At 42.1% G+C, this 24,606-nt stretch overlaps 1 protein-coding gene across 18 annotated transcripts in view; it reads right to left on the bottom strand.

The window, feature by feature from the left end:
* EYA3 (EYA transcriptional coactivator and phosphatase 3) overlaps positions 1-24,606 on the bottom strand; it is a 42,941-nt gene that overhangs the window by 10,896 nt on the left and 7,439 nt on the right. For 7 of the 18 annotated variants that reach the window (XR_015279338.1, XR_015279339.1, XM_086863426.1 and 4 more), the window contains 4 exons: positions 18,121-18,215; positions 16,195-16,238; positions 14,075-14,154; positions 1,339-1,421 (listed from right to left, as the gene is read on the bottom strand). Coding sequence is in view for 14 of the 18 variants with exons in the window: in XM_086863426.1 (XP_086719552.1) it covers positions 1,339-1,421; positions 14,075-14,154; positions 16,195-16,238; positions 18,121-18,153 (240 nt within the window). In the remaining 4 variants the exon portion in view is untranslated. Of the gene's footprint in view, positions 1-1,338; positions 1,422-5,992; positions 6,131-10,323; positions 10,467-11,153; positions 11,221-14,074; positions 14,155-16,194; positions 16,239-18,120; positions 18,216-19,024; positions 19,085-24,606 lie in introns of those variants that run through there. The other 11 variants (XR_015279336.1, XR_015279337.1, XM_086863421.1 and 8 more) reach the window with 5 other exon arrangements.

The raw sequence follows: 24,606 nt of genomic DNA on the forward strand, positions 1-24,606 counted from the left end.
AGAAAACACTCTGAATCAGGATGATTTTTGTATTAGAATATCCTGTCCAAGAAAAATCCCAGCAAGGACACAGTCTGACTATGCTGTTTCATTCTGCTGATGTAAGATGTTCCCAAAAAGGGCTGAGAGCTCTCGCTGCCCAATGGCTCCTGCACAGGCAGGTTTTGCAGAGGAGACCAGTGATCACTGGGCCATTCCTCTGCTTCCAGTGTCTGCAAATACTAATTCATAATGAATTCATGAAATTACAGTAACAGGGGAGTTGAGTGGATGCCAAGACATCAGTGCACTCTGGAATGTGTGGTTTTGTCTTGCATTGGACAGTGACAAAAAGTGACCTTGGGCCTCACTGAGGGCACAACTACAGGATAAATGGCCCTGCCATCCTGACTTCATCAAGCAATAATTCTGCATGCTGGAAGGTATCCATTTATGAAAACTACTTAAATAATTTAGGAGATCACTCAGCATCTGGAGCTGTGATTAAGGATTTTGACTTCTGCTACTCAGTAAAAAAAACAGTGACCCCAAATGTCACATCACACCACTCTGGTACACAGTGCTGTCTTGACTCCCTTGAAGAGCAGCCTGGGTTTGTGAACCAGGTACCTTGGTCTGAAATACCGAAAGAAAATCTTCTTTTCTCCTTACAGTTCCAAAAAAGTTTATATTTAAAAAGCAACAGCATAAGCACAGAAGGATTTTTGTGTATCCATTGCGTTTTCCACAGTTCCTGTATTCTCTTTCTAAAAAGCTGGACACTGAAGGCTTCCTCTGTATATCCAAGTACTCAAATGGTAATTAGACACCCACAGAGGAAAAAGGCAGGGGGTAATGGTCTTTGCTAGCTTGCAGGGCTGTCTCACTTTGTTCTAGTGAGAACATCCTGATTCTACCATCAGAATGCACACCCTACTTTATTGGGTTGGGGTTTTATTTGTGTACAACCTCATTTTCTATTCTTCTCGAGGGAGAATAAAGGCATCCAAAAAACATCCACCTCTAACCCTCCTTGCAGGTTTAGTCCTCTAAATAGCTGAATTGTTTCTTCCTCTCCATCTCTCTTGCAGGGATCTCAGTTTTAAGACTCACCTCACAATTTGCAGATGAGGCAACAGCTTTGAACAGATGAAGTGAGTTTGTTGCAAAGGCCAAAGGGAGAAGCACCGTGGTCAAAGAGACACAGGAGGGATTTGGTGACTTTGAGTTACACACTGAGCCCCACAACTCCAGTACCACTGTGCTCCACTTGAAGTGACATTTCCATGTTAGTTTTGAACAAAGTGTTAAACAAAGGTAAAGGAGATGGTGCACATAAATTGACCAAGGAAGTTTTACCTGTGAGATGCTGGCTACTGCTGATGTGGAAATATTGACAACAGTTGAGGATGTAGAGACTGGACTGGCATTGGTAGTTGATGCTGTAAAATTGAGAATTACTGCATTAAATATTCTAGAAAAGCTTAAGAAATGAGAAGTTGTGAAATAAATACTTACTGCTTCCAGCAGCACTCTGCTACTAACAGCCAAAAAAGGACTGGGCTGTATTTTGACACCAGCCACATTTCAATTGGGTTTACAGGAAAGGAGAGCTAATATATCTTCAAAAACAGTCCTTTCAAATGGTTCAGAAACCTTTTCTCTCCACGGTTGCTAAGCAATTGGTGTAGAATTAGAAAGGTTTTACATCCTTACTACATGTTTTGATAAAACAATCCCATTCTGATCAATCAGTAGCAGTTGAAAATTAATCAGAATAAATCGAGAAAAAGGACATAAATGTGTTTAAATCAGTTCTGTTAAAAAAAGAATCTGCATCAAACTTAGAATTCTTAATCTAATTAGATTTCAAATTTAAGGAAACATTAAGAATGTTTCAAATAGTAGAAAAAGAGTGTTTCCTGCTGGACAAAATGAGCATCTCTCTCAACATCCCTCTGTCTAGAACTGCTATTTGGATGTAACTTTCTGAAATAATCTGTCAACAGCTCATAGGACAAATTCTTACAAATGTGCAGTTGTTAGTACCAACTTGAAGATGTTTCATAAACTTTGTGGCACTGCATTCCAATCTCCCAAAACACAGAAGAAGCTGCTAGAACAGCACTTGGGAACACCAGTTGTTTAACAGTTTTTGGGGGGCTGCAGACACAGGGCCACTCCATTAAACATTCCTCAGCATGGGGTTTTGGGACTCACAAGGATAGCAACAAATAATTAAATCAGCAGGAACAAAACCAGATGCCACCAAGAACTATTTTCTTTCCTAAACCACCTTGTTCTGCACACAAATAAAACTAAAAAAATCGCTTTTAGATTCTTATGTAAAGAATTGCAGAAATTCACAGTATTCCTATTTTACCATGCCTCTAAGAAAACCCCTTATTTTCTGCAAATACCACCATGCAGAATTCACCCCAAGAACTTGAGCTTCTGAAGGCTTTAGTCCTGCTCCCCCAGGGAAACAGACCCACCATGAACTCCTGAAGAGTGCATGTTGTGCTATGGAAAGCACCAATACTACCTGGGGCCTCCTGGAAAGAGGAATGGATCCAAAACATGCCTCCAAAAAGTTAAGAAAACAAAAGAAACAGATCTTAAAAGATGTGTAGAAACCCACAGTATTTACAGGAGATGAGAAATACAAAGGGTGTCATCTCTGTGGAAGCAGAAACAAAGGGAAGTAATTAGCCCCAGAAATATTTAGAAAAAGACAAAAGGGCTGCACTGAACAGCAATAATGGCAATGAAGACACTCAAGGACCCACAGTAGCTCCACAGCTACTTGAAGCCCAGCTGTGCAAGCCAAGGAACCTGTCACAGACACTCTTCATAAAGTGCTCAAAAGCACTCCTCATAAACACTGCTCAAAATCAGGGGCCAGATTCCAAATAAAGCTCTTTCCAATTCCACATTATGGAAACTGTCAAGGCTGTTACCACCTTAAGAGAAGGTCCCTGCCTAAGCCCCTGTGAGGCTTTCCAGAAAAGACCCTTGCTACCTGAACAAAGCTGCCATGCAGCTGGGACAGAGCAACTCTCTGGAAGATGCTGTGACACCACTGCTCTCAAGACTTTTATGGAGAGGAAACAAAGTGATTCTTATTTGCAATGCTCTGCAGCAGCTGCTTCTCCACTGAGACTGGTCACAGAAGTTAAGAAATGAGAAAAAAAGTTTCAAGGTTTGGTGTTCCCTCACATGAACTTCATTGTGTGTTAACTCTGCTCTCCCTCCAACAGGTTCTTTTAACAATCCTGTACCTAAACAGTGCTACAGATCAGATTTTTTCAAATAATTCCCACCACACAGATGAACCAATTGTTTCTGACCTGTGGGCCACTTTCTTTTACCTGTGAATGGGCCAGAACCATTCAAAAATACTTGGCACAGATTTGCCAAACATGACTTCAAGGGCTGGGGTTTAAACACCAGCAAGCACAAGTACTGGATTATTAAAGATGCCACGACTCTTTTCCTCTTTTCCTTCCTTTATCCCCTGCTTCAGACCTCATCCTCAGACATTACATCCCTGCCTCCCCTACCTTATTAATCCCAATCTGCTTTGCTTCATTTTCAAATAGCCAAAACCAGAACCATGCACTGAAATTCCCCTCCAGTGGGTCAGCATTACAGTACGACTATGTCTCACCCTGCTGATTTGAGTGGACAGAAAAGACAGATATTCCAGGGATTACTATTAAAACAACTCTGTCCATCCTTCCAGCTCTGCTCTCCACCACCTCCCTGGCACCAGCCCCTGAACTGACCTGACCCCTTGGTTTGCTGCTTGAGAAGGAAATGTAGCAAATCTGAAAAAGGAAAATTTTCCTGCAAGTCTGCAAAAAGTTGTTCCAAAAAGCAACAGCATTTGCACAACTGCAGTGAATTTTACACACTTTGGGGTGACTTGTGCACACTTTCAGAGAGCAGCCTGCAGGGAAAGCTCTCACATCACACATTCTCTCAGCAGCACAGATTAAATCCTTTTCCTGTGTGAAAGCCTGACAAAGCTGGGGTTGAGCAGTCTGCAGAAGATTCCAGGGAGACCTTAGAGCCCCTTCCAGCATCCAGAGGGGCTCAGAGAGAGTTGGAAAAGGACTTTGGACAAGGGATGGAGTGACAGGATAAGGGGGAATGGCTTCCCATTGCCAGAGGGCAGGGCTAGATGGGATACTGAGAAGGAATTCTTGGCTGTGAGGGTGCCCAGTGAAGCTGTGGTTGCCCCATCCCTGGCAGTGTCCGAGGCCAGACTGGACATGACTTGGAGCAACCTGGTCTAGTGGAAGGTGTCCCTGCTCATAGCAGAGGGGTTGGAAGTGGATAATCTTTAAGGTCCCTTCCAGCCTAAACACATTTGTGATTTTATAATTTTACAGAGCGAGGCCTGACATGGGTCTGTCACCTCAGCAACCCCAGGGAGCCACCTGCTCCCCATGGGACATCACTGGGAAATCTGGCACGGGTCACACTGTGCAGAACCATTCCTGACCCTTGGCAATTAAAGCTGGTGTTAATTAAAGCAATTAAAGTGACACAGTAAGTCGCTCTGCTGGTGGGACTACAGGAAGGAGGGTTATGCTGGGAGGAAGAGAGTATTTCCAGTATTGCTTTCCTTGTGTTATGAACGTGAAAAGTGAATTAAGAATAAATATTACACTGGGCCATTGACTGTCATAATAATGCAAGCTGAGCAAGCACCATGACATACCACATGACTTTTCTCCATGAGAGATATGCTAGAACCCACTCACTGCTAATTTTAAGAATTATCCTTCTTTTCTTGGCTCTCATGAGACCACATCTGGTTATGGCATTCAGTTTGGCCCCTCAAGCACGTGAAATCTGTTGATAAAATTTGGTGGGTCTGGTAAAGAGACACAAAACCAGCAAAGCATCTGGAGAACCTGCCCTGCAAGGGGCATTTCAGGGGAGAGGAACTGTCCAGCCAGAAGAGGTGGTGGCTTTGGGGGCTTGATGCAGCCTGTTGGTACCTGCATGGGTATTAGTGAGAGGACAGACACAGGCTCTTTTTGCAGGTGTGCAGCAGCAGGAGGAAGAGAGAAACGGTCAGAACATGAAACAGGGAAAGCTCTGAGTTGGCAAAAGAGAAAACACTTCATTGTACTGACAGCCAGTTCTGGAACTGGCAAAATTTCCATCCTTGGAGATCCAACTGGATAAAGCTCTGAGCCATCTGGTTCTGAATTCTGTATCAACTACTCTTTGAGCAGGAAGCTGAACTAAAAATTTCCTGAAGTCCCTGAATTATTCTGTGAAAATATTCCACAAGAAATTACTAGTCCCTGAAATGCTTTATAAAATTTCCAGAGAAAGAGACAAATTTTCATAATTCCTCACCAAAACATAAATGACAAATTCCAGCCTAAAGAAAAGGTATCAATTTGTACACATATGCCATAAGCAACAACATTCCATTATTCAGCTATCTGGCACATTCAATCCTAAAAACTACAGTGGAAGTTGGTGAAATTCAGCACCTGCTTTCTTAGATGTGGCACTTCCAGCAATTATAAAATATTTGAATGGTAGTTCTGTACTGAGAAATTCCCTTCCTAGCAGCTCGACACTCGGTGTGTGTGATATGCAAGAGCCATCTACCTCCAGAAGGAATTAAAAGCAAATGTTTAAAAATCTCACTGCAGTCAGCACATTTCCTGACATCAAGCTAAAGACCACAAAAAGAGAAATGCAAGAGCATTCCCAGAAAAGCATGCAGGAACACAACATGTAGTCTCTTTCCCCTTCCCACTTGCTCTTCACCCTGTTCAGCCCAGCAGCATGGCACGAGCCAGCCTGGAGCACACACAGGTAAGAGGCAAATACAAACCCAGAAACACAAAGGCACAAAGAGAAAAGAGGCAAAGCATGAAGAAGCATGCACATACCAAGGACAAGCGTGCAAGCCTCTCTAGTTTGGTATCTGGACTCATTTAGGTGGAGAGAGATGCAGATAAAAACCATGCCAAGTTACCTTCAATGGAATAAGAATAATGTGCTGGGCTGGGCTGGCTTGTGGTTAACCCTGTAGTGCAGGTAAGAACACTGTGCTGACTTGTAGATGGAGTCTGAATTAAACCACTTTCAGGTTTCATACCTGGCCACAGTGCACCTGAATCAGATAAATTGGACCAGTTACAAACAAATATGCTGGGACCAAACAGCATGCTCCCACCTCAGATTAAGATTTTTGCTCATCACAAAAGCAAGTAACAAATGACACATGGAAAATGTTTAATTTCAGCAATAGTAAGTGCTGTCAGGCTGTGCAGGGATTAGAGCTGGTGACAAAATGGCTGAAAAAGAGAAAATTAAAAGCACCAAGAAGACTAATTTGCAAAGCTTTTAACTAAAAATCTGTTTGTGTCACTAAGATTCACTGCCCATGCAGGTAAAGGACCTGCCAAACGCTGTGATTTTGGGCTGAGCTGCACAGCACTGCAAGTGACATCAGCTGTTCCACACTGACACCACAGCTGGGATCTCTGAAGCTCAACACTTCCACTACTTCACTGGGCTTTGGGATGAATATTTTAAACCAAGCCACAGGTCAGGAATTTTCCTAGACTGACAACAACAAATACAGAGCTAAAAAAACAAGAGAAAAAATCTGAATGTTTCTTCAAAATTTCCTGTTGTTTTGGAATGCTTTTGTAACAACCCTGGGCACAGCATGGAGAGTAGAGTGACTATAATTATTTGTGTACAGGGCACACTTAGCATGTGGCTCAGCTCAGGTGCTGTGTTAAGGTCGAGGTCTGTGCACTGACGGGTGCCAACAGTGTCCAACTGAGGCAGCTCAGCTCAGGCCTCACTCTTCAGGGCTCTTCAGGCCTTCATTTGAGTGTCTCCAAATCTACAGCCAAAGTCAAAGACAGTTCTCCCTGGCCCTGGTTAGAAAGCAGAAATATTTTGAAAGAATCTACATAAAAACAAGCAGGAGTGTGCAAAGCAGAAGGACAAAGGACGTTTGGAGCTGGACAGAGTTCAGGGCTATCAGAAAGACCACCTTCCTTTTTAAAAACCCTGAAAACAGTACCAAGGTTGCAGAAGCCACCTGCAGCCCTTCACCCACTCCAGCAGGATTGAGCCATGGGCTGTGAGCTCTAGGTTTCTTACCTAGGAGACATGGGAGACTCCATCAAGTTGGACATGAGCATCAGCTCCAAGAGGTCGCTCCATGCTGCAGCTTTGTCAGAATTAAATTCTGCAATGGCCCTTTGATTTTCTACATATCTGATCTCAAACTGAGACCTATGAGTCAATTTAAATCATTCCCCTCTGCACAGCCACCCCAGGGTTTGACTCTTCGACTCTCAAGTTGTGTCTTCGTTAAGGTTTCAAACCTCCAGAACCTCAATAATTAGCAAACAAAAATGAAAGACTGATTTAAGAAAGACTGCAGATACATTGCAGAAACTCCAGAACAAAATATATGGGAAAAAGATCCTCCAAGGAGAGTGGGAGTACCTGTGTTTAGTCTGGAAAGGGAGTGCCACCATCTTCAAATGGATGAGCAGTTTTTACAGGGGACAGTAACCAGAAGCTCCTTAGGGCACAAGACAGAGGGACAAGGAGCAACACAGTGTGATGGTCTCATGACATGCAGAAGTGCCAAACAACCTGATAGTGAAACACAAACCCACCCTGAATGCTCTAGGATGATGCCCACAGTGTGGCACCAGGTCAGACACAGGCAGAGGGGTTGGCAGTGCTGGAGCTGATTCAGGTCATGTGCTAAGGCATCTTTCAGCCCCTGCCTTCCACGACTGCCTTGTTGTTACATGTCCTCCTCTCTGTACAGCCAGGCACACTCCTGGAGTGGTGGCATATGTTCTTCCCCTCTCATCCTGCAGGACAGCGTTGTAAGACAGCACAGCTTCAAGGATGATGGAGAAGAAGCTGTGAGAGGGGAAATGAGACTCTTCCATGTCCCGCGGCAGCACTGTATGCCTCAGAATGTCACAGCACACATCTACACACATGGAAAGGCCCCACACAGGACATCCCATCACTTGTTGGTTTTTCTTGAGTTAATGTAAGCCATCACAACCATGGTGTTTCTCATACCAACTTACAGCTACACATTTGCAGCCTGGATGTCACTACTCTTACTTTAATGCTTCTTTAAAAAAAATCTCCCCAGACCACAAGGGCATGCCATGCAGAACAATGCTCTGAACACCAAGAGAGGTGACAAATCAGCAAGAGCAGAAGCCATCCCTTCTATAAAAGGAGCATCCTGACTTCAACCACCTCAAGACTATGGTGTTTGTCAGCTTGCTTGAATTTCATGCTGGTTTGCTCCAGTTAGATAACCCATGGTGGCTTCCTTCTGGCACAGAAACAAATACTCGGTGGAAAGACACACCAGCCTCTGTAACAAGCCCTCTGGTAAAACATGTGACCAAGTTGTTGGCCCCCATCTGCTCACTGGAGATTTTGTGAGCAGAAGCAGTTTCCAGAATTCCCTCTGCAGTGTGCATGTTCAATCCTCTACCCTCTACCTCTCCATCAAACCATGCAAGGTCCATCTTCTCTGCATGACTCAGCAGGTACTTCTCCAGTAGGATTTTCATTACTGGAAATAATGACTTTTAACATCTTCCTAACACTTGATTTCACACTGAAAATTCAGGTGTTTAACAACAGACCTCAAAATCCACACCAGACATTTCAGTAACTGATGACATTTTGGATATTTTACAGATTAAAGCGCCTTTGAAGTCAATAGAAAATGCAGATCTTCTTCCAGATCTTCAGAAGAACTTCCAGTGTTACATTTAAACTATAATATTGAAGCAGCTGAATATCCCCATGCTCCAGAATCCTTTAAAAATGGCTTTTTTAAAATGAACACTCCCCCCAAATATAGCCACCACTACTGCCACCAACAAAACATCACACACACATCACACTAACAAAACCCCTACACCCTCCCTCCAAAATTGCAGAAGTCTAAACCACCATTTTACACAACTTCACTGGAGCACTCCACATATTTACAAATATTTCCCTTTAAAAACACCAACATGTGACACATTAAAATACACAACAGCACACGAAGCAGCCTCAATGCACCATGCACAACACACTATCAAGAAACACTAAATAAATGAGGCAAAGAAAACCATCAGCCACTGTTCAGATACAGCACAAAATAGTGCAACAAGGCACTGAAGCCAAAGTGCAGGCATCCAGTGAAGAGGAATATGTTCCAGCAACCATTAGTAATTACAGTATTAGTAATTTAACTTATGTTTAACAAAGCCAAGTCTGGATTTATTATCTTTTCTGCACCATCTTTCAAATATATCATGACAAATCAATTGTTTTGTAACTTTTAGAAAAGTCCATCCTCTGTCAGCAACTAACAAAAGCCAGAAATGTAGCTGCTCTTATTCAAAGACATCTAATTCTTTAACTAAAGAAAAATTCATCCTTACACACATCAAGGTACTAAGATTTTAGCACTACAGATCAATCTGCAAGAGGCTCAGTGCATATGGTTGTGCAGTACAACCACAAGCTCCTGAGACATATACTTAGAATCAAAAATTTGGAAAAGTTGGAAAAGACCTTTAAGATCAAGCCCAACCATTAACCCATCACCATCATGTCCACCACTAAACCATATCCTCAAGTGCCATATCCATATGTCTTTTGAACACTGCAAGGAGTGGTGATTCCAAGCACTTCCACAGGCAGCCAGGGTGCTCCCCAGGTTCCCTGCACGGTGGCATGATGCTCTCCCCTCTCATCACTGTTGCATGCTAAGGGATAAAACAGCCTCTGCTCTTTTCCATTCTTCTAGAGCTGCATTTGCAAAAACTGGAATAGCTATCAAGAGGGCTCAGTTATTAGAGCAAATTATTTGCCTAGTAAACTTGGAGACATTTTAGCATGAGCTCTCATTTGGTGAAAGATGAAATAAAAATGTCTTAATCTTGGACAACAAAAAGGAAATGAAAAAGCAGAGTTGTGGTAAGGGGTGTTGTGTCATTTCACTAACAAGGAAACAGCACAAACGTAGCTATACCACAACTAGAGATAATTATGATCCCAAACCAAGAACCATATGGCAAACTTCATGGGGAGATCCAAAGTAACAGCTTTATAAAAATCTTATTTTTTAAGCTGAAGTCCCATCAAGAGCTCAGTGCCCATCTACAATTTAAGCTACGCATACGCTCTCCTACAAACTCTTCTCTCCAACACAACTAGTTAAGCTTAACATTGGCTTTTTAATGAGACATAAAACAGTAATTGCAGGCACGGAGAAGTCTTTGAAAAGTCACTTTTTACCGAAAGGAGGTAGTCCGTAGGTCTGGGTGGTCTGGGGGTAGATGGTGTAGGGCTGGGACTGCTGTAGTGCTTGGTACTGAGGCTGACCAGGGTAAGGGCTCATTGTTTCCGATACTGGTACAGAAAGGATATGTGCATATGGCCTTAGTGGAAAGAGAGAACAAAAGTCAGAAAGAACTATTTACAGTATGCATCTTTCAGCCTTCAAACCAGAAGACACATTAAAAAAATTGCTCCAGAAAGGAGGAACTACTCAGACTGACATGTCCTCTTAGTGCAATAAGCTCCTTGTGCTTCCCAAGGCAGGCTCGTGAGTTAACAGACACTGCCAGGAAGTTCCCTCCTCCAGGATGCCAGAGCATCCCATTTTCCTGCCTTACCACACCAGACCCTGAAGCTACTGTAATCTAGCAGTACCTGTAACAAACAGCGGGACACACACAGCAACTGCACAAAAACAAGCAGCAGGGGGTAAGGCCTATCCTGCTCCAACAGCAAGAACTATAAAGATCCCTAAACACAGTGAATGGTGAGAAAATCTTATATTCTCCTAATATTTATTTATGTTCAATGTGTTTATTTGACAAATATTATGTGCATTATTCACCAAGACTATCATGTTAATTACTTGAAGGGTCTCATTTATCTTTGTGAACATAAAACAAGTCAATAAATCCAAAGGGTGAGTTCTGTAAGTTCAGTGTCCTCAGCAATGAGTATCTGCTGCCAGTAGTGGGATTTACAGCATTAGAGAAATGTATAAAGATACAAAAAGATTACTTCAGAGAGAAGTAGGAGTTACAGAACTCAGTAACAATTTCTTGACTTACTTTGCAGAATACATTTGTGAGGTATAATCATTTGATGACCTTGGGATATAATCAGTGCATGTCATAACTGAAAAAAAAATAGTTTGTGTAATTACAGAGGTGCTTTCAAAACCCACATATATATATATAAAATAAAAGAAAGACAAGTATCAATAGTCATGGTACATTTTAGTCAACACACAGTATTTACAAAGAGTTTTAGTGCCCTGAATATCTGTTTCAAAGCAAATTCTCAAAAATACACTGTTAAACTGGCACAAAAATGTTTTGCCAGCTCACAGCAGGTAGATCAGTCAGTCACATTCCTCCCTGTGAAACAGTGTTCTTTATCATTTTGTGCAGCTATTATAAAAACACTTTGATTTCAGTCCTCCCCAAAACCCTGCATATTTGCCAAAGGGGCTTCATCTGCACCAAGCATAACACTTCTATGTCCTGGAGCAGAGACCAAACACCTGTTTTGCCAAGGTTTCCTCTTCCCCTACATACTCTACCCATGCATGGCTCCAGCAAACAGTCTTTCCTGTAAAAAGGAACACCTCCAGCTCTATGAACTTAATCACACACAGCCAGTGAAGCACAGCTGCAGTGCGCAAGGCTCAAAGTCCTCTAAAGTAATCCTGTAGTTACATTTAACCAGATGTTTCCATTTTTCTGCTTGAATAAATCCACAGCAACTGCACTCTGAAAGAGGTAAGACAGAGTGGCTCTGCTGACAACCCACAGAGGAAATGTTTCAAATGTTCTCACTCAACACAGCCTGTGGCTCTAGCACACGTTGTGTGGGAGACCTCTCTTACAGCATTCCAGGTTGGGGTGGAAAAAGGGGATTGGGCTCCAAGAGCCACTAAAAACCCCTTGGATTCACACCAGCTGACCTGATTAAATACTCAGTTGTCCATCAAACTAGGAAAGCAGTGATGGACAGGAGCCCAGCACAGAACCTGGCCCATGCCACCAGCACAGTGCAGTTGGCTGCTGGGAGCTACAACTTCTGTGACTGTGTTATCTGCACACTACATGGGTTTATCAGTTCAGGTCTAGAAGCACCATAGCCAAGCCCTTAGCAAACACAGCTGCACTGCTGTGGATCCAGCTGATTCCCCCCTGAAAGCAAAGCACCCAGGGCTTGCCCAGGAGGTACCCCAGGCTAACAGTGTACCCCTTGTGTGGGCCCAGGGACCCTGCTCCCCCACCACTACCATTACAAGAGACCCCATTTTCCCTCTCCCTCTGGAGTGACTCGATTAACAGCCTTCAAAACGGCACAAGGTCACAGGTAACAGCCTACTCTGCCTTGGGATTTGATCCAAATGCCAATAATGTGCTCACAAAAAGTCCATATTGGAGCGGCATTATTGCTCTGGTATGACCACGTAGTTAACTCTGAGTTACACTGAGGAAAGCAAGACAGTCAGCACAGGCAACTCTAACCCTAATGTGCATTCTGCCACCTCAGTAACCTTCTCCTTGTGTAATCTGAACACAAGAAGTACAAACCATCAACCACATGTGCTGAACCTCCCAAATGATCCAGGAACCACCTTCCTCTGCTCCTCAGTGTTTGCCTTTACTCACAGTGTGAAACCCATGTAGCACAAGGATTCAACAGGAAACACAAACCGGCAACTTTTGGAGCTAAAGGCTTTCCTTTAACACCTGTCAGTTCCCACACCTCTCCTGCAAAAATGTTTAAGATTTGTGGGAGGTTTTTTTAAGAATTTTCATCTGAATAGTTATGTAGTAATGATATTTCTAGAATTTGTAGCTATAAAATTGCATACAAAGAATTAGGCATACATAGGCAGAAGAAGCAATTATTTTCTCTGAGTTTCTGAAACCAAATTTATTACATGATAACCTTTTCATTTTAAATAATTGCCTTCTTCTTTTCCAGATTAGCTGATTTCCAAATAACTGATTTTTAGTAAGTCTTTCATCATTCACTCATCTCAGAAGCTTCTGTGTACAAGCACAGAGAGTGGGATAGGTTTTCTGAAAATAGTTAATATGTGTTAATATGAAAATAGGTGAATATGTTTTTTGAAAATAGTAAATAGATGGACTGATCTTAGATTGAAATTCCATTTACTGTCTCCCTATATTTTTTTCTTCATTTAAACACCACCATATAATCTGGTTACTCAATAGCCTTTATGGTGTAAAAAAGCAAAATTCCCACAGTAACACTGCACACAATTTCTGGGATTTGTAAATGGCTTATCCAGTTAGGCAGCAAGTTTTGTAGGCTGAAATTTCTCATAACTTCTGCAACACCACAGTACATGGATTAAAATAGCAAATATTAAATCAATTACAATGGGAAGTTACACCTTACACACTTTCAGCTAAGATGAGCTGACTTACACTTCGAAATATGTATTGGCAGTCAAAGGTATTCCACACAGGAATCTGACTTTCCTACTAACTTCCAGCCCTCTTTTTCCAAGAGAAAGGACTCCACTTTGCACTTACTATGCAATCTTTGTATTCCCTGCCTCTTTCCTCTCTGTTTATTTCCTAAGAGCTTTCCACAGACACTCAATAAATACAATGCAGAGTCTAAGATGAAGTGTGTGGTATATTGCTACAAAGGACCCAACCAGCTGTGTAGAGATGATGATTTATCAAATATATTTACAATAGGCATTATATTGACATGATATTGACTCAACCCTCTAGAAGAATCATGTCTAAGGCAGTACTCAGAAGCTGAGGGGCAGTGACACAAAAATATTTGTTAGAAACAGATATTTCCTTACCATCAGGCATTAACACTTTGTAAACACTACAGCAAACGTTCACGTTACAACTGATAGCGAGGGCAGGCTAAGAATTACAAGGAGGAGACAAAGCTTGTGGTAGATGAAGCCAGGGAAAGACATGAGGACAGACAATGGGAGAACTGCAGAGATACTCACTCTCACTGGACATGGGAAGGTTTGAACCAAGGTTTGAAGATTCAGTTTTCTGATCGCTGACTTCTGTGTTGCTCACATGACTGCCAGGACAACAAAGGCTCAGTATTAGCATTATGAATTCTTAAATTAACATCCTTGGGCATCATAACCCCTGGGTTCAACCCTTCTGAGCAAGGGAAACTAACTCTTCACAAAACCTAGCCCTGTGCTCTTTGCTGTTTCATGAAGAGATTCTGAGAGAGAGATCTGCAGCTGGAGTAAGACATAAATGGGACATATATATATATATAGACATATATTAGATTTATATGGGGTTTGAGTGGCCAGGGTTTGGTAGAGGGGGGACGTCAGGGGTGGCTTCTGTGAGAAACATCTCTTGGCACCTCCATTCCCCCAAGAACTGCTGCCAGGAGAGGTGTGTGGCCCTGCTCCCCTGCCCACGGGCACTGTCTCACTGCTGGATTTGTCCCTGAAGACTGGTGTTGAAACATCCTTGAACTGGGGGTCAGTCACTTCTGTACTTAAATATTTGCAGGTTACTGGATTATTTTGGATCTGCCCCACATTGTTTCAGTTCCATGTTAATGCTGCTTTGTTCATGCATAGAGTAGGAGGTACAGGTAATTTCTGAATTAAACTGGTTTTTTCCTTGATGATTGCCTTCCTGGCTTTAATTTTATTATTGCTTGTTCTGCAACACAGCTTTTCACAAGGTTTTGAGCCACCTGTGTGCTGTTCTGACATTCTGAGACTGCAGTTTCTCAAGGGTGGAGGAGCCAAAGGAACTGTTTATTGCTGCTGAGGGGAGACTTCTCCCCTTGTAGATCAGCTGTGCACCGAGCATGGCGCTCTCTCCCTCCATGATCTGACTCCACCCAGCATCCCAATAAAAAATAACTGCACAGTTCTGTGTTGGATGAGCAAATTAAACTCTCAGGAAGAGCCTAAATGTGCCTACACTGAACTACAGAGGGAGCAGGAGGCTGTACAAGAAATAAACCCAAATCTTACAACACCTTCCCCCTCCCATCCCTGCTTTCTAGGCTCAACTAAACTGATTTTCTCTCCCTCCTCCACCTCCTGTAGTGCAGGGGAAAGGGAGAAACAGGTCCAATAAATTCTTTTAAACTAATCCATCGGTCAAAATCACGCATAGCTTTATCAAAACAGAGTCAGATTATTTAAACAGAATATTTAATCGAGTTAAAAATGCAACTTTATCCCTTCCCTCTCTTCTATTTTTAAATACTAAAAATACATTTTTAAATGTCTACAATTTTAAAAGACAAGGATGTTTACGCATCCATAGGGAAGCCGTGGTTGTGCTGAAGCAGGGTGACACAGAGGAAGAAGGGAGAGCAACCTGACACATTCAAACCTGTCATGCTACCCTCAGGCCCTCTCTATCCAAGAGAGGGAAAAATCTCTCCCTAGGATCTGATTCCTCTGACCTCAGAAAGGGAGCTTGTGTGATCAGATCAAAATTCTAAATTTTAGAATATACCACATCCACTCCTGCAGAAACAGTGTTTCCTCCTTGCTCCTACTGGAATGGCAGAGACTCCAAAAAGAAATCTTTCTTCACTGTATTTGCTGCTACTCAGAGAAACAGAGTAATTCCTAATAAAGCTATTCTCATTAAAAGTAGTAATAATAATAGTTAATTCCTAAATACAGTATCAGAAAGCACCTACTGAGGCTAAATATAGTATCACACAACAGCTTTAAATAGGAGAGGCTAACAACCCAAGAGTTTCATTTCTCATTTTCTCAATTTCTCCACACAGTTTCACTAAAGATAGTAGCACAGATATTATTTAAATATCCTGAATCTCACCAAATCAAATGCATATTATGTCAGTCTCATTCTGTAAAAAATGGGTGTGATTATGCCATTAAGACATTTTGTGGCCACTTTTATAAAGCTTTATACCATAGGGCCAGTTAATTATTTTGTATTGGGAACTTAATCAAAATTATACCTAATACAAATGCAACTATATCTTCCATAACCCTGTAAAAAAATAAATCAAGAGGCAAATTTCTAAAATGAAAGCTTTATAATTGTAGAAGACCATAAAGAAATACTCCACACTAAAATCAAATTTAAAATCTCATACCTCAGGTTCTGTTCTCTGGATTCCTGCATCTTGGCTTTTTTCACCTACAAAGACAAAAATGTTAAGAGCTACAATTAACACAAGCTGGAGGGTTCACAGTGGTGACTGAACACCCAGTTTTGTCCTGCACTCTGGTGTAACTACAGGCTCTTCATCTCAAAACAAGCTTTTTCCTAATTAGAAAACAAGGACTAACACTGGGTCTTGTACAGCAGAATTGTCAAGCTATGTTAGGAACAGGTGCTGAGATATACAGCCATAAAAAATGGCTGGTAAGGACAATTTTGTGGAAATTGAAATAAACAATTGTAAATTTTAAGAAAATCTTATTCTGCACAGATTCAGCATGACAGCCACAAACTTTGCTCTTTGTCCCCTATATTTTAATATTGCATAAAGATAGGAACATTAATGCTTTTTCTGTAATAAATTAGAAGTTTTGACTCCTGACTGAAACCAATGCAGCACTTTTTCTCATTTTGTAGGAGCCAGCTGGATCCTGTTCCTGTACAGGGTATTACACCACAGACAGCACTGGCTTGAACACAAATTTGGTTTCTGCAGGCTACAAACATTACTGTGAAACCCTCAGTAGGACGCCAGGGTGAGTTTCTCCTGCAAGAACATGCCATTACACCCAAAATATTACCTCACTCATTCATCATGATGCATCTATTCTCATATTCTGTCACAGAATGACTGACTGGTATCAGAAATTAAAGGAAATCTTTAGCTGAATATTGCAGCAGAATCTGCTTAAAGGACACACCACTGAAAATTAGCTGTACCCTATCTCTCTTGCTCTGAAGAATAAAGACAGGTTTTATTATATAAGGATGTATTTAGAGAGATTTCCTTTTTTAATACAGGCAATTCATTTTTAAACTCCTCAAACAGCTGGAGTACAAACTATATGGTTTTGCTGCTTAGTTTCACATTTTGTGGATATTACTCAGGCCCATCATCTGCAGGTGGTGGCAACCAAGTTCTGAATAATTTTAAGTTTACATTTGCACTTCATTGGATTTTGTTCCTAAGTCATAAAATTGCATAAATGACATTACAATGTATTTTCTAAGTAGTTTAACTGAAGTACATTAAATCCTCACATTAAAAAGGCATCAAAATCTTTTCAATTACAACACATCCAAAGTGCCCTCAAACACATTATTCTGTTTCTCTGTGCATTTGACAAGATTACAAACATCACTTCCATTGTAACTTGGCAATTTCTTGTAGAATTTGTACCAATTATATTTTGGGAACTGAACATTAATATAAACATCTCCCCTTAATTCCTATGCTATTATGTTTTAGATACACAATTTAATTCATCTCACACTGTATTGATAATTCTCTATCCGACACTTCTGTGTTGTGATAATATCAGTTAATGATAATGCAAACAGAATTGCAAATACTTCATATACATGTAGCAACTTTAACCTTCAGACAGGCTTCCAACCCCAACATATTGTTGCACTGGTGATTAAAAAATGCCTTCCACTTGTGGAAGCAATAAATCACAGGATCTTTTCAAGATCTCAGGCATAAGAAGAATTAAAGACTATACACTCTGTAATAACCAGCATGCTGATTCTGTCCCTGAAATAGTGAATTTTATTATTTCTACAACAAGCTTGAAGTAAGTCTGGTTTTCTGAGCATAACAAGTAATCATTTTGCATAGAAACACTATAGAGTTCAAGTACTTATAACTACTCCTTTCCTACTACTGCCTGTACAATTATAGTAAGTTAAATGTACAGCACATTTTACAAAGAACAAAATGCTTTTTGTCCTCTGGATAAATACACTAAGTAAAAGCCTTCTTTTCCAATATTTGCTAAAATAACTGTATACCAAAATTGTGAGATCACTAATTTGTTTTATATTTTAATTTTCAGCCTTTTTAAAATGTACTTACTGGTTGTTCAGGTAAGTCTTGTGGCTCTTCCATGGGTATTACTATTTTAATGCTTAAATGATTCAAATCGTGTGTTCCTCAGCAGCCTTCAAGCCCTGTTAAAAAAAGGTGTTCATAGCTTTATGTACTTTTGGAGGGCTTATCATGTAGACTATCAGAGAATATTAATTGTTATATACTCCTCCCACAAAACTCATGTGGCCATCTCCCAAATAAAATACAAAATTCATATATGGAAAGATTTCATAAACAAGGGATTTAGCTTTAAGCTTTGAAGATACAGATTCCTCATGCACATGGTACATTTCTACATCATTTACTAGGACCACACTGACTGCAGAAGCTAACACACTAATCAGACACGTGCACCATGATTTTAAAGACACTTTAAATGATCAAGTCTGGTCTACTAGGTCAGTAAACAGCATGATTCAATCTAACCTGTTTTAATTTAGAACATTTATATAACAATCAAAAAAAAAAAAAAAATCAGGACAAGACTGTACACCTAAATGCATTTACACACAGTGCTGTTCCCCACCAAATTCACAAAGCAAGTTCATTATTTCAACTCCACCTTTCAAAATGAGAAGTTTGATGAAATTTTATAAAATCATTTTTATTTTGGAAGCATTTAGCAGAGATCTTATACATCAAAAAGCTGCTGCATTCCTTAAAATCATGAAAAAGAAATTTTGCAGAATATTTTCACAACCTGATTAACTTCTGCAATTTGCTGAGCAAAAGATAAAAGGCCTGTGTCCTCCTGGCTTCTCCCTCTGCCCACCTGATGTGCATGAGCAGTATGATGTGTGTGCTTGCTTTCTCCATCTCATTTTGGAGCCACTTTATTAAAACCAACCCCAACCTCTTCAGAGCAGCTTTTCCTGAGCTGCCTCCTCACCTGCTCTCCCACACGCCCTCACAGCACAACTTCAGGGGATTGCAGAAATTAGAAGAAATGCTGAAAAACACTTAGTGGGTTGGAGAAATTAAATCCAGTGACTTTCTGTGCAGAGGTATAACTTATTCCTGCCTCCAGAGCCACGAAAGTCTAGCTCTGTCTGTAGTGAAAGGGCTGTTTTACACACCACTCCTTCCTCTACCCACCCTCTCCGCAGCACTCAGGCACCTTCAAATCATGGGATTATCCCCACACAAAACTCACTGAACTAGTTTTTACAGAAACAACTTTCTGCTGTCCTGAAAACCATGTCTGTGTCCCCTCCCTGGCTCGTGCCAGACCTACTTAACGTGCCAGCACGTGCAGCCTGCCCGCAGCCCGGTCCCACGTGCCAGCCACAGGGATGCTGTGCAGCCTGCCATCATTTCCTATTAACCACGAAAACACAAAAGGTTTCCTCCTCATTTGAGGACAGGTCTTACGTACCAGGGTGTATTGTATGTGCCAGAATAAAATTTCATTGAGGGTTTGAGGATTTTGCAAGGCTGCCATCCCTAATCAAAGCTACTGTTACTGCCTGAACTCTGAACTGAATTCACAATTAGTCTCTTCCATAACTGAGGTTCTTTGGAAATGACCCTATTCACAACACACAAGTCTACAATACAAAGCACTACTGTCACCTTTACAGTTTTTCCTCCACCAATTTCAATCGGTTTTAAATATAAATCTTATTTATTTTTTGTAGGAAATAACAGAAAAAATAGGACTGAAAAGAAAATCTGCCACTCAGAGATGATAAAAAGGAGTACAAAATACAATGGCCAAAAGCAAGATTTGAAATTCGTACTAAGAGGTCCTGTCCCTCATCCTTCACTTCTGCTATTCAACACTGGTTTGTTGTGTAATTTCATAGAAGAATCCTAAACTAAACTCTTCAGTATGGAAAAATATTTTACATTACACTGATCCATACAGCATTAACTTCCCATGCCATGCTTTGCTTAAAAGCTGTGAGTAGCTCTTTAACTTTGATTTTGAGAAGGGTTTAAATAATTACAAAGACAAGTCTGAGTCCCACTGGAATATGTTACATGTGTGAAGAAAACATTCTTCCCAAATAAGCTGGGCACCTTGTAGCAGACGACTGAAGCAAAGCAATGAACACAAAGTGCCTGCCTCAATAGCAGGCAGCACTTGACCTCTGGTGGCTTCATGCCTTCTCCCAGGGAAGTGAGCATTCCAAGTGAGAACCTGGCCTAGGGTGGCTTTGTTCTTTCCCTGTACCTCCAGAAACAGCAGCAGACACCTCACACAGGGCAGAGGACACCTCACACTCGAGGTGTGACCCCACAGACCGAGCAGCAGTGTGGGTCTGGCAGAAATGGAGGCACTGAGCTCCACATCTGGGAGCAAGGGCTGAGGGATCTCCCCCAGGCAAGCCCAGCAGCAGCTGACAGTGGTGTGGGAGAAGGGAGAGCTCCTGCCTCTCCCATCCTCCTGCACCTCCTGCCTGCCTGACACTCCCTCCTTCATGAAAGCAGAGGCTTGTGAGGTTGAACAGAAGTCTGGATGTAGGATCTGCCAAGGGAAAAGAAAAAGAAAAGAAACACCAAAGTGACGCAAGCACAGTCTGACAAGCTGATGTCAGAAAAATCAGCTCTGGCTCTGCTCAGCTCTGTTCCAGGGGAGCCAGCAGGATGAGGGTCAGGAAAAACAAGCAAGCAGAGCAGCAGGATGTCCCTTTTCAGCCACAGCCACAGTAAATGAAACCTTAATTTTATCCACAGTAAATGAAACCTTAATTTTATCATCTCTTTGATGTTCCACTTTGATGAAGCAGACATGACGGTGATAAATATACAGCAGCCTTTTCACCTGTATCACCCCCCCAGTCACCAGGTTCTCATGCAGAGCAGGCACACTCCTTCTCATGGCTGGGCACAGAAAGCCCTTGGATCAGGGCATGGCAGGAACCTCTCCCTGCCTCTCTCCTGCTGCACTGAGAGGCTGAGTGAAGCTGCTGTCAGCTCCAAGGCTGAAGCTACCAGAGGAGGATCCAGGGAGCAGCTACTCCTGCCCTGCTCATATCCCTGTCAGCCCTCTCCACCACAGCTAATCCCAGCTGCCCTCCAGCCAGCTCGGTGGGTACCTGCCCCAGGGCCCCGAGTCCCCCCAGGTGCTGTTGGACACCTCCTCACCCAGCATGAGAGGTGTGAACAACCCAGAGCTTGGCTTTCCCAAAAAACAAACCCAGCATCTTGCACTTGCTCAGCCTCAGCTGTCTCACAGGAGCACACAGAGCCAGCAGCTCACCAGCAACAAAGATGATTTTTAAAAGCTGAAAATACACAACGCTGATTTTTTTTCTGGGGGGGGGGGGAGGGTGTTTTCAGGGGATTTTTTTGGTTTGTGGTTGTTTTGGGGTTTTTTTGCACATCACACTCAACATTAGATTTTAACTTGTGTAAAACTCAAGTGCACTTCAGGTAAGCTTATCACACATTATTACAGAATATTTTTAAACTCTAACTGAACACAACAGAGGTATCAAAGAGTCAGGGGGTGAGAATGCTTCTGTGGGCCACTGTTTGTGAATGAGAACAACAGTACAAAATGGAAGCAAGTGTGCAAGAAGCCCTTAAATGAGTTGCTGCAATGAAACAAACATTCAGAAAAATGAGTCCATTGTTCTGCTTCTGGAAACCAGCAAAGTACCACACTTTTTTCCTTTATGGGATGATATTTATTAATTACCCAATGAAAACTATTCTGTAAGATGTGAATTAAACACCAGGTTTTATTTCATCTAGACTTGTTTTGAGTAACCATCCTGTTTAATTCCAACTTGCATGGAACACCAGCAATGCAAAATATTAAGAATTGGGTTTGCATGTAACTTAATTTAGTTCGCTCAATTTAAGGAGCCACATTATCTAAACTTCAAACCAGAAGGCATCAGAGCAGAGGAATGGGCTGCAGAATCACTCTCAGCAGCTGTCTTCTGCTCTGCACAACATTTTGATGCCAATAATTCACCATTAAAAGCCCTGGAAAGTGATCTCCAGTTTTTTGCACTAAATCCTGTTTTAAAAATCCTAAAATACAAAGTCCAGCTTAGTCAGACCTTCTCAAACTAGATACTCTGGATAGAATTTCTGAAAGCTGCCTGCTATGAGCAGCACCTGGACAGACTGCTATTTACTTTTAGCTTGTGTTTTCAAGCCCATCTGCCTTGGCTTTGAATATAAAGTTTCATGCAAGAAACAGTTCTCCCAAGCTGCAAATAATTAACATCAGGATACTGTGATAAAACCAACACACAGTAATTATACTGATTAGAAAAAAAAAGCTAATTGACTATGGTTTTATATTACTTTAAAACAGTTACTATTTTCCTAAGAACAAAGCTTTGATTGGGGAAATGAAATGACATCTCTTAAACAGAGTTGGAATAAAATCATAGGATCATTTATTTTGGAAAAGACCTCCAAGATCATTAGGTCCAACCAACACCCAGCACTGCCAAAGGCCACCACTAACCCATGTCCCCAACATGTGTCCCCTTGTCTTTTAAATTCCTCAAGGAATGGTGACACCTCCACCTCTGCCCTGGGCAGCCTGTGCCAGGGCTGAACAGCCCTTTCAGGGAAGAAATTTTCCCTAAAATCCAATCTAAACCTTCCCTGGCACAGCTTGAGTCCATTTTCTCTTGTCCTGTCCCTTGTCCCCTGAGAGCAGAGAGTTGTGGAGAGCAAGAAGATCCTCCCAAGCCTCCTCTTGCCCAGGCTGAGCCACACCAGATTCTCCAGCTGCTCATCAGACTTTGTGCTTCAGCCTCTTCCCCAGCTCTGTTCCCTTCTCTGCATACACTCCAGCCCTTCAATATCTGTGTTGTAGTGAGAGGCCCAAAACTGAACCCAAAAGAGGGGGACAATCACTTCCCTATTCCTGCTTGACACACCATTTTTCACACAGGCCAGGATGACCTTGGCTTTTTTGGCCACCTGTGCACATTCAGCAGCTGTCAACCAGCACCTCCAGGTCCTTTCCTCATGGGACCCCTTCCAGCTACTTTCCTCCCAGCCTGCAGTGATCCATGGGATTAGGATACACTCCATTCCCTTGTCCAGAACATTCATAAAGATATTAAGCAGGTCTGGTCCCAATACTGATGGGGCACTCCACCAGTGCCCAGCCCCAGGGATGTAGTTCCGTTCCCCTTCACTCTCTGGGCCCAGCCATCCAGTTTTAAACCCAGCAAAGAGTACACCTGCCCAAGCCCTGAGCAGCCAGCTTCTCCAGGAGAAAAGGTATCAAAAGGTTTACTGAGGTTCAGGTGGACACATCCACAGCCCTTCCCTTATCCACCATGCAAGTCACCTTGTTGTAGGTCAGGCTGGTCAGGCAGGATCTGCCTCTCCTAAACTCATGCTGGCTGGGACTGACCCCTGGTTGTCCTGTACGTGCCACAGGATGGCATGGAAGATGGTCTTTTCTACAAACTTCTGTCCACTGAGGTCAGGCTGTAGTCCCCAGATCCATTTTCTGACCCTCCTTCTAGATGGAAGGTCAACAAGCATTCAGTCAAGTGGGACCTTCCTGGTAAGCCAGGATGGCTGGGAAATGATGGAAAGAGACTCAGTGAGAACCTCTGCCAGCTCCTTCAGTGCCCTTGACTGGATCCTTTCTGGCCCCAGAGACTTGTCTAAGTGCTGTAGTATGTATTTATAGAAACATTTTTTATTGTCTTTTATAGCAATGGCTGTAATGTCGTGTACTAATCATTTTATACGAGTCACTATGCAGTTATTTTCACTCCTCAGTTATTCAGGGATCACCAACCAACAACAAACAGCAACAAAAATACATGAATTAGGCAGCAGAATAGTACAGTCTTCCCTTATTTTCTGGTGGGGTATTTCATGACCATGTGCCCCATGGTGCTGCATTACACACACACACAGGATGGAAGCACGCAGCCAGAGCAATCCAAGACATCACCCAAACTGGAGCAGAGCTTTTCCTCACAATGTTTTCACTCCATGCCACTCATCACATGACAAACAGCTTCTGACAGAAAGGAGCAAAACTTGGCAGAGTGCAGCATGGCAGATCTACCCCCCTTTCTTTTTTTAGATTTAATTAAAATACCCAAATAAAAACAAAAGTAGAAGAGACACATATTGATATTACTATGTACTGCACAGCTGATGAGTGCTTTTTATTCTGAAGGTTTGACTTAAGTTCTAATCTTCAGGCAAAACATGGTTTAAGTCATCCCCTGCACTGGCAATGGCTTGTGCTCCTCCACATTAAGGTGTAAGCAGGCATGTGAACATGTTTTATTCTTCCCTGTATCTCAGCTTTCCTATATCCAATCATTATAGTATTTCACCTGCCAAGCTGATGAAATATTTCCAACTTATTATTCAACACAGGCAGATCAGTGTTCTGACTATACCAAGGCAGCACATCCAACCTGCCGCCCACTCCTACAGGATCTCTCCTGAGGATTTGGCCAAAACAGGAATTCCCTAAAGTTTTGAAGAACCTCCCATTTGGTTTGAAACAGCTTGATT

Source organism: Cyanistes caeruleus, chromosome 26 (genome assembly GCF_971803275.1).
Source record: "Cyanistes caeruleus chromosome 26, bCyaCae1.hap1.1, whole genome shotgun sequence".
NCBI classification, from domain to species: Eukaryota; Metazoa; Chordata; class Aves; order Passeriformes; family Paridae; genus Cyanistes; species Cyanistes caeruleus.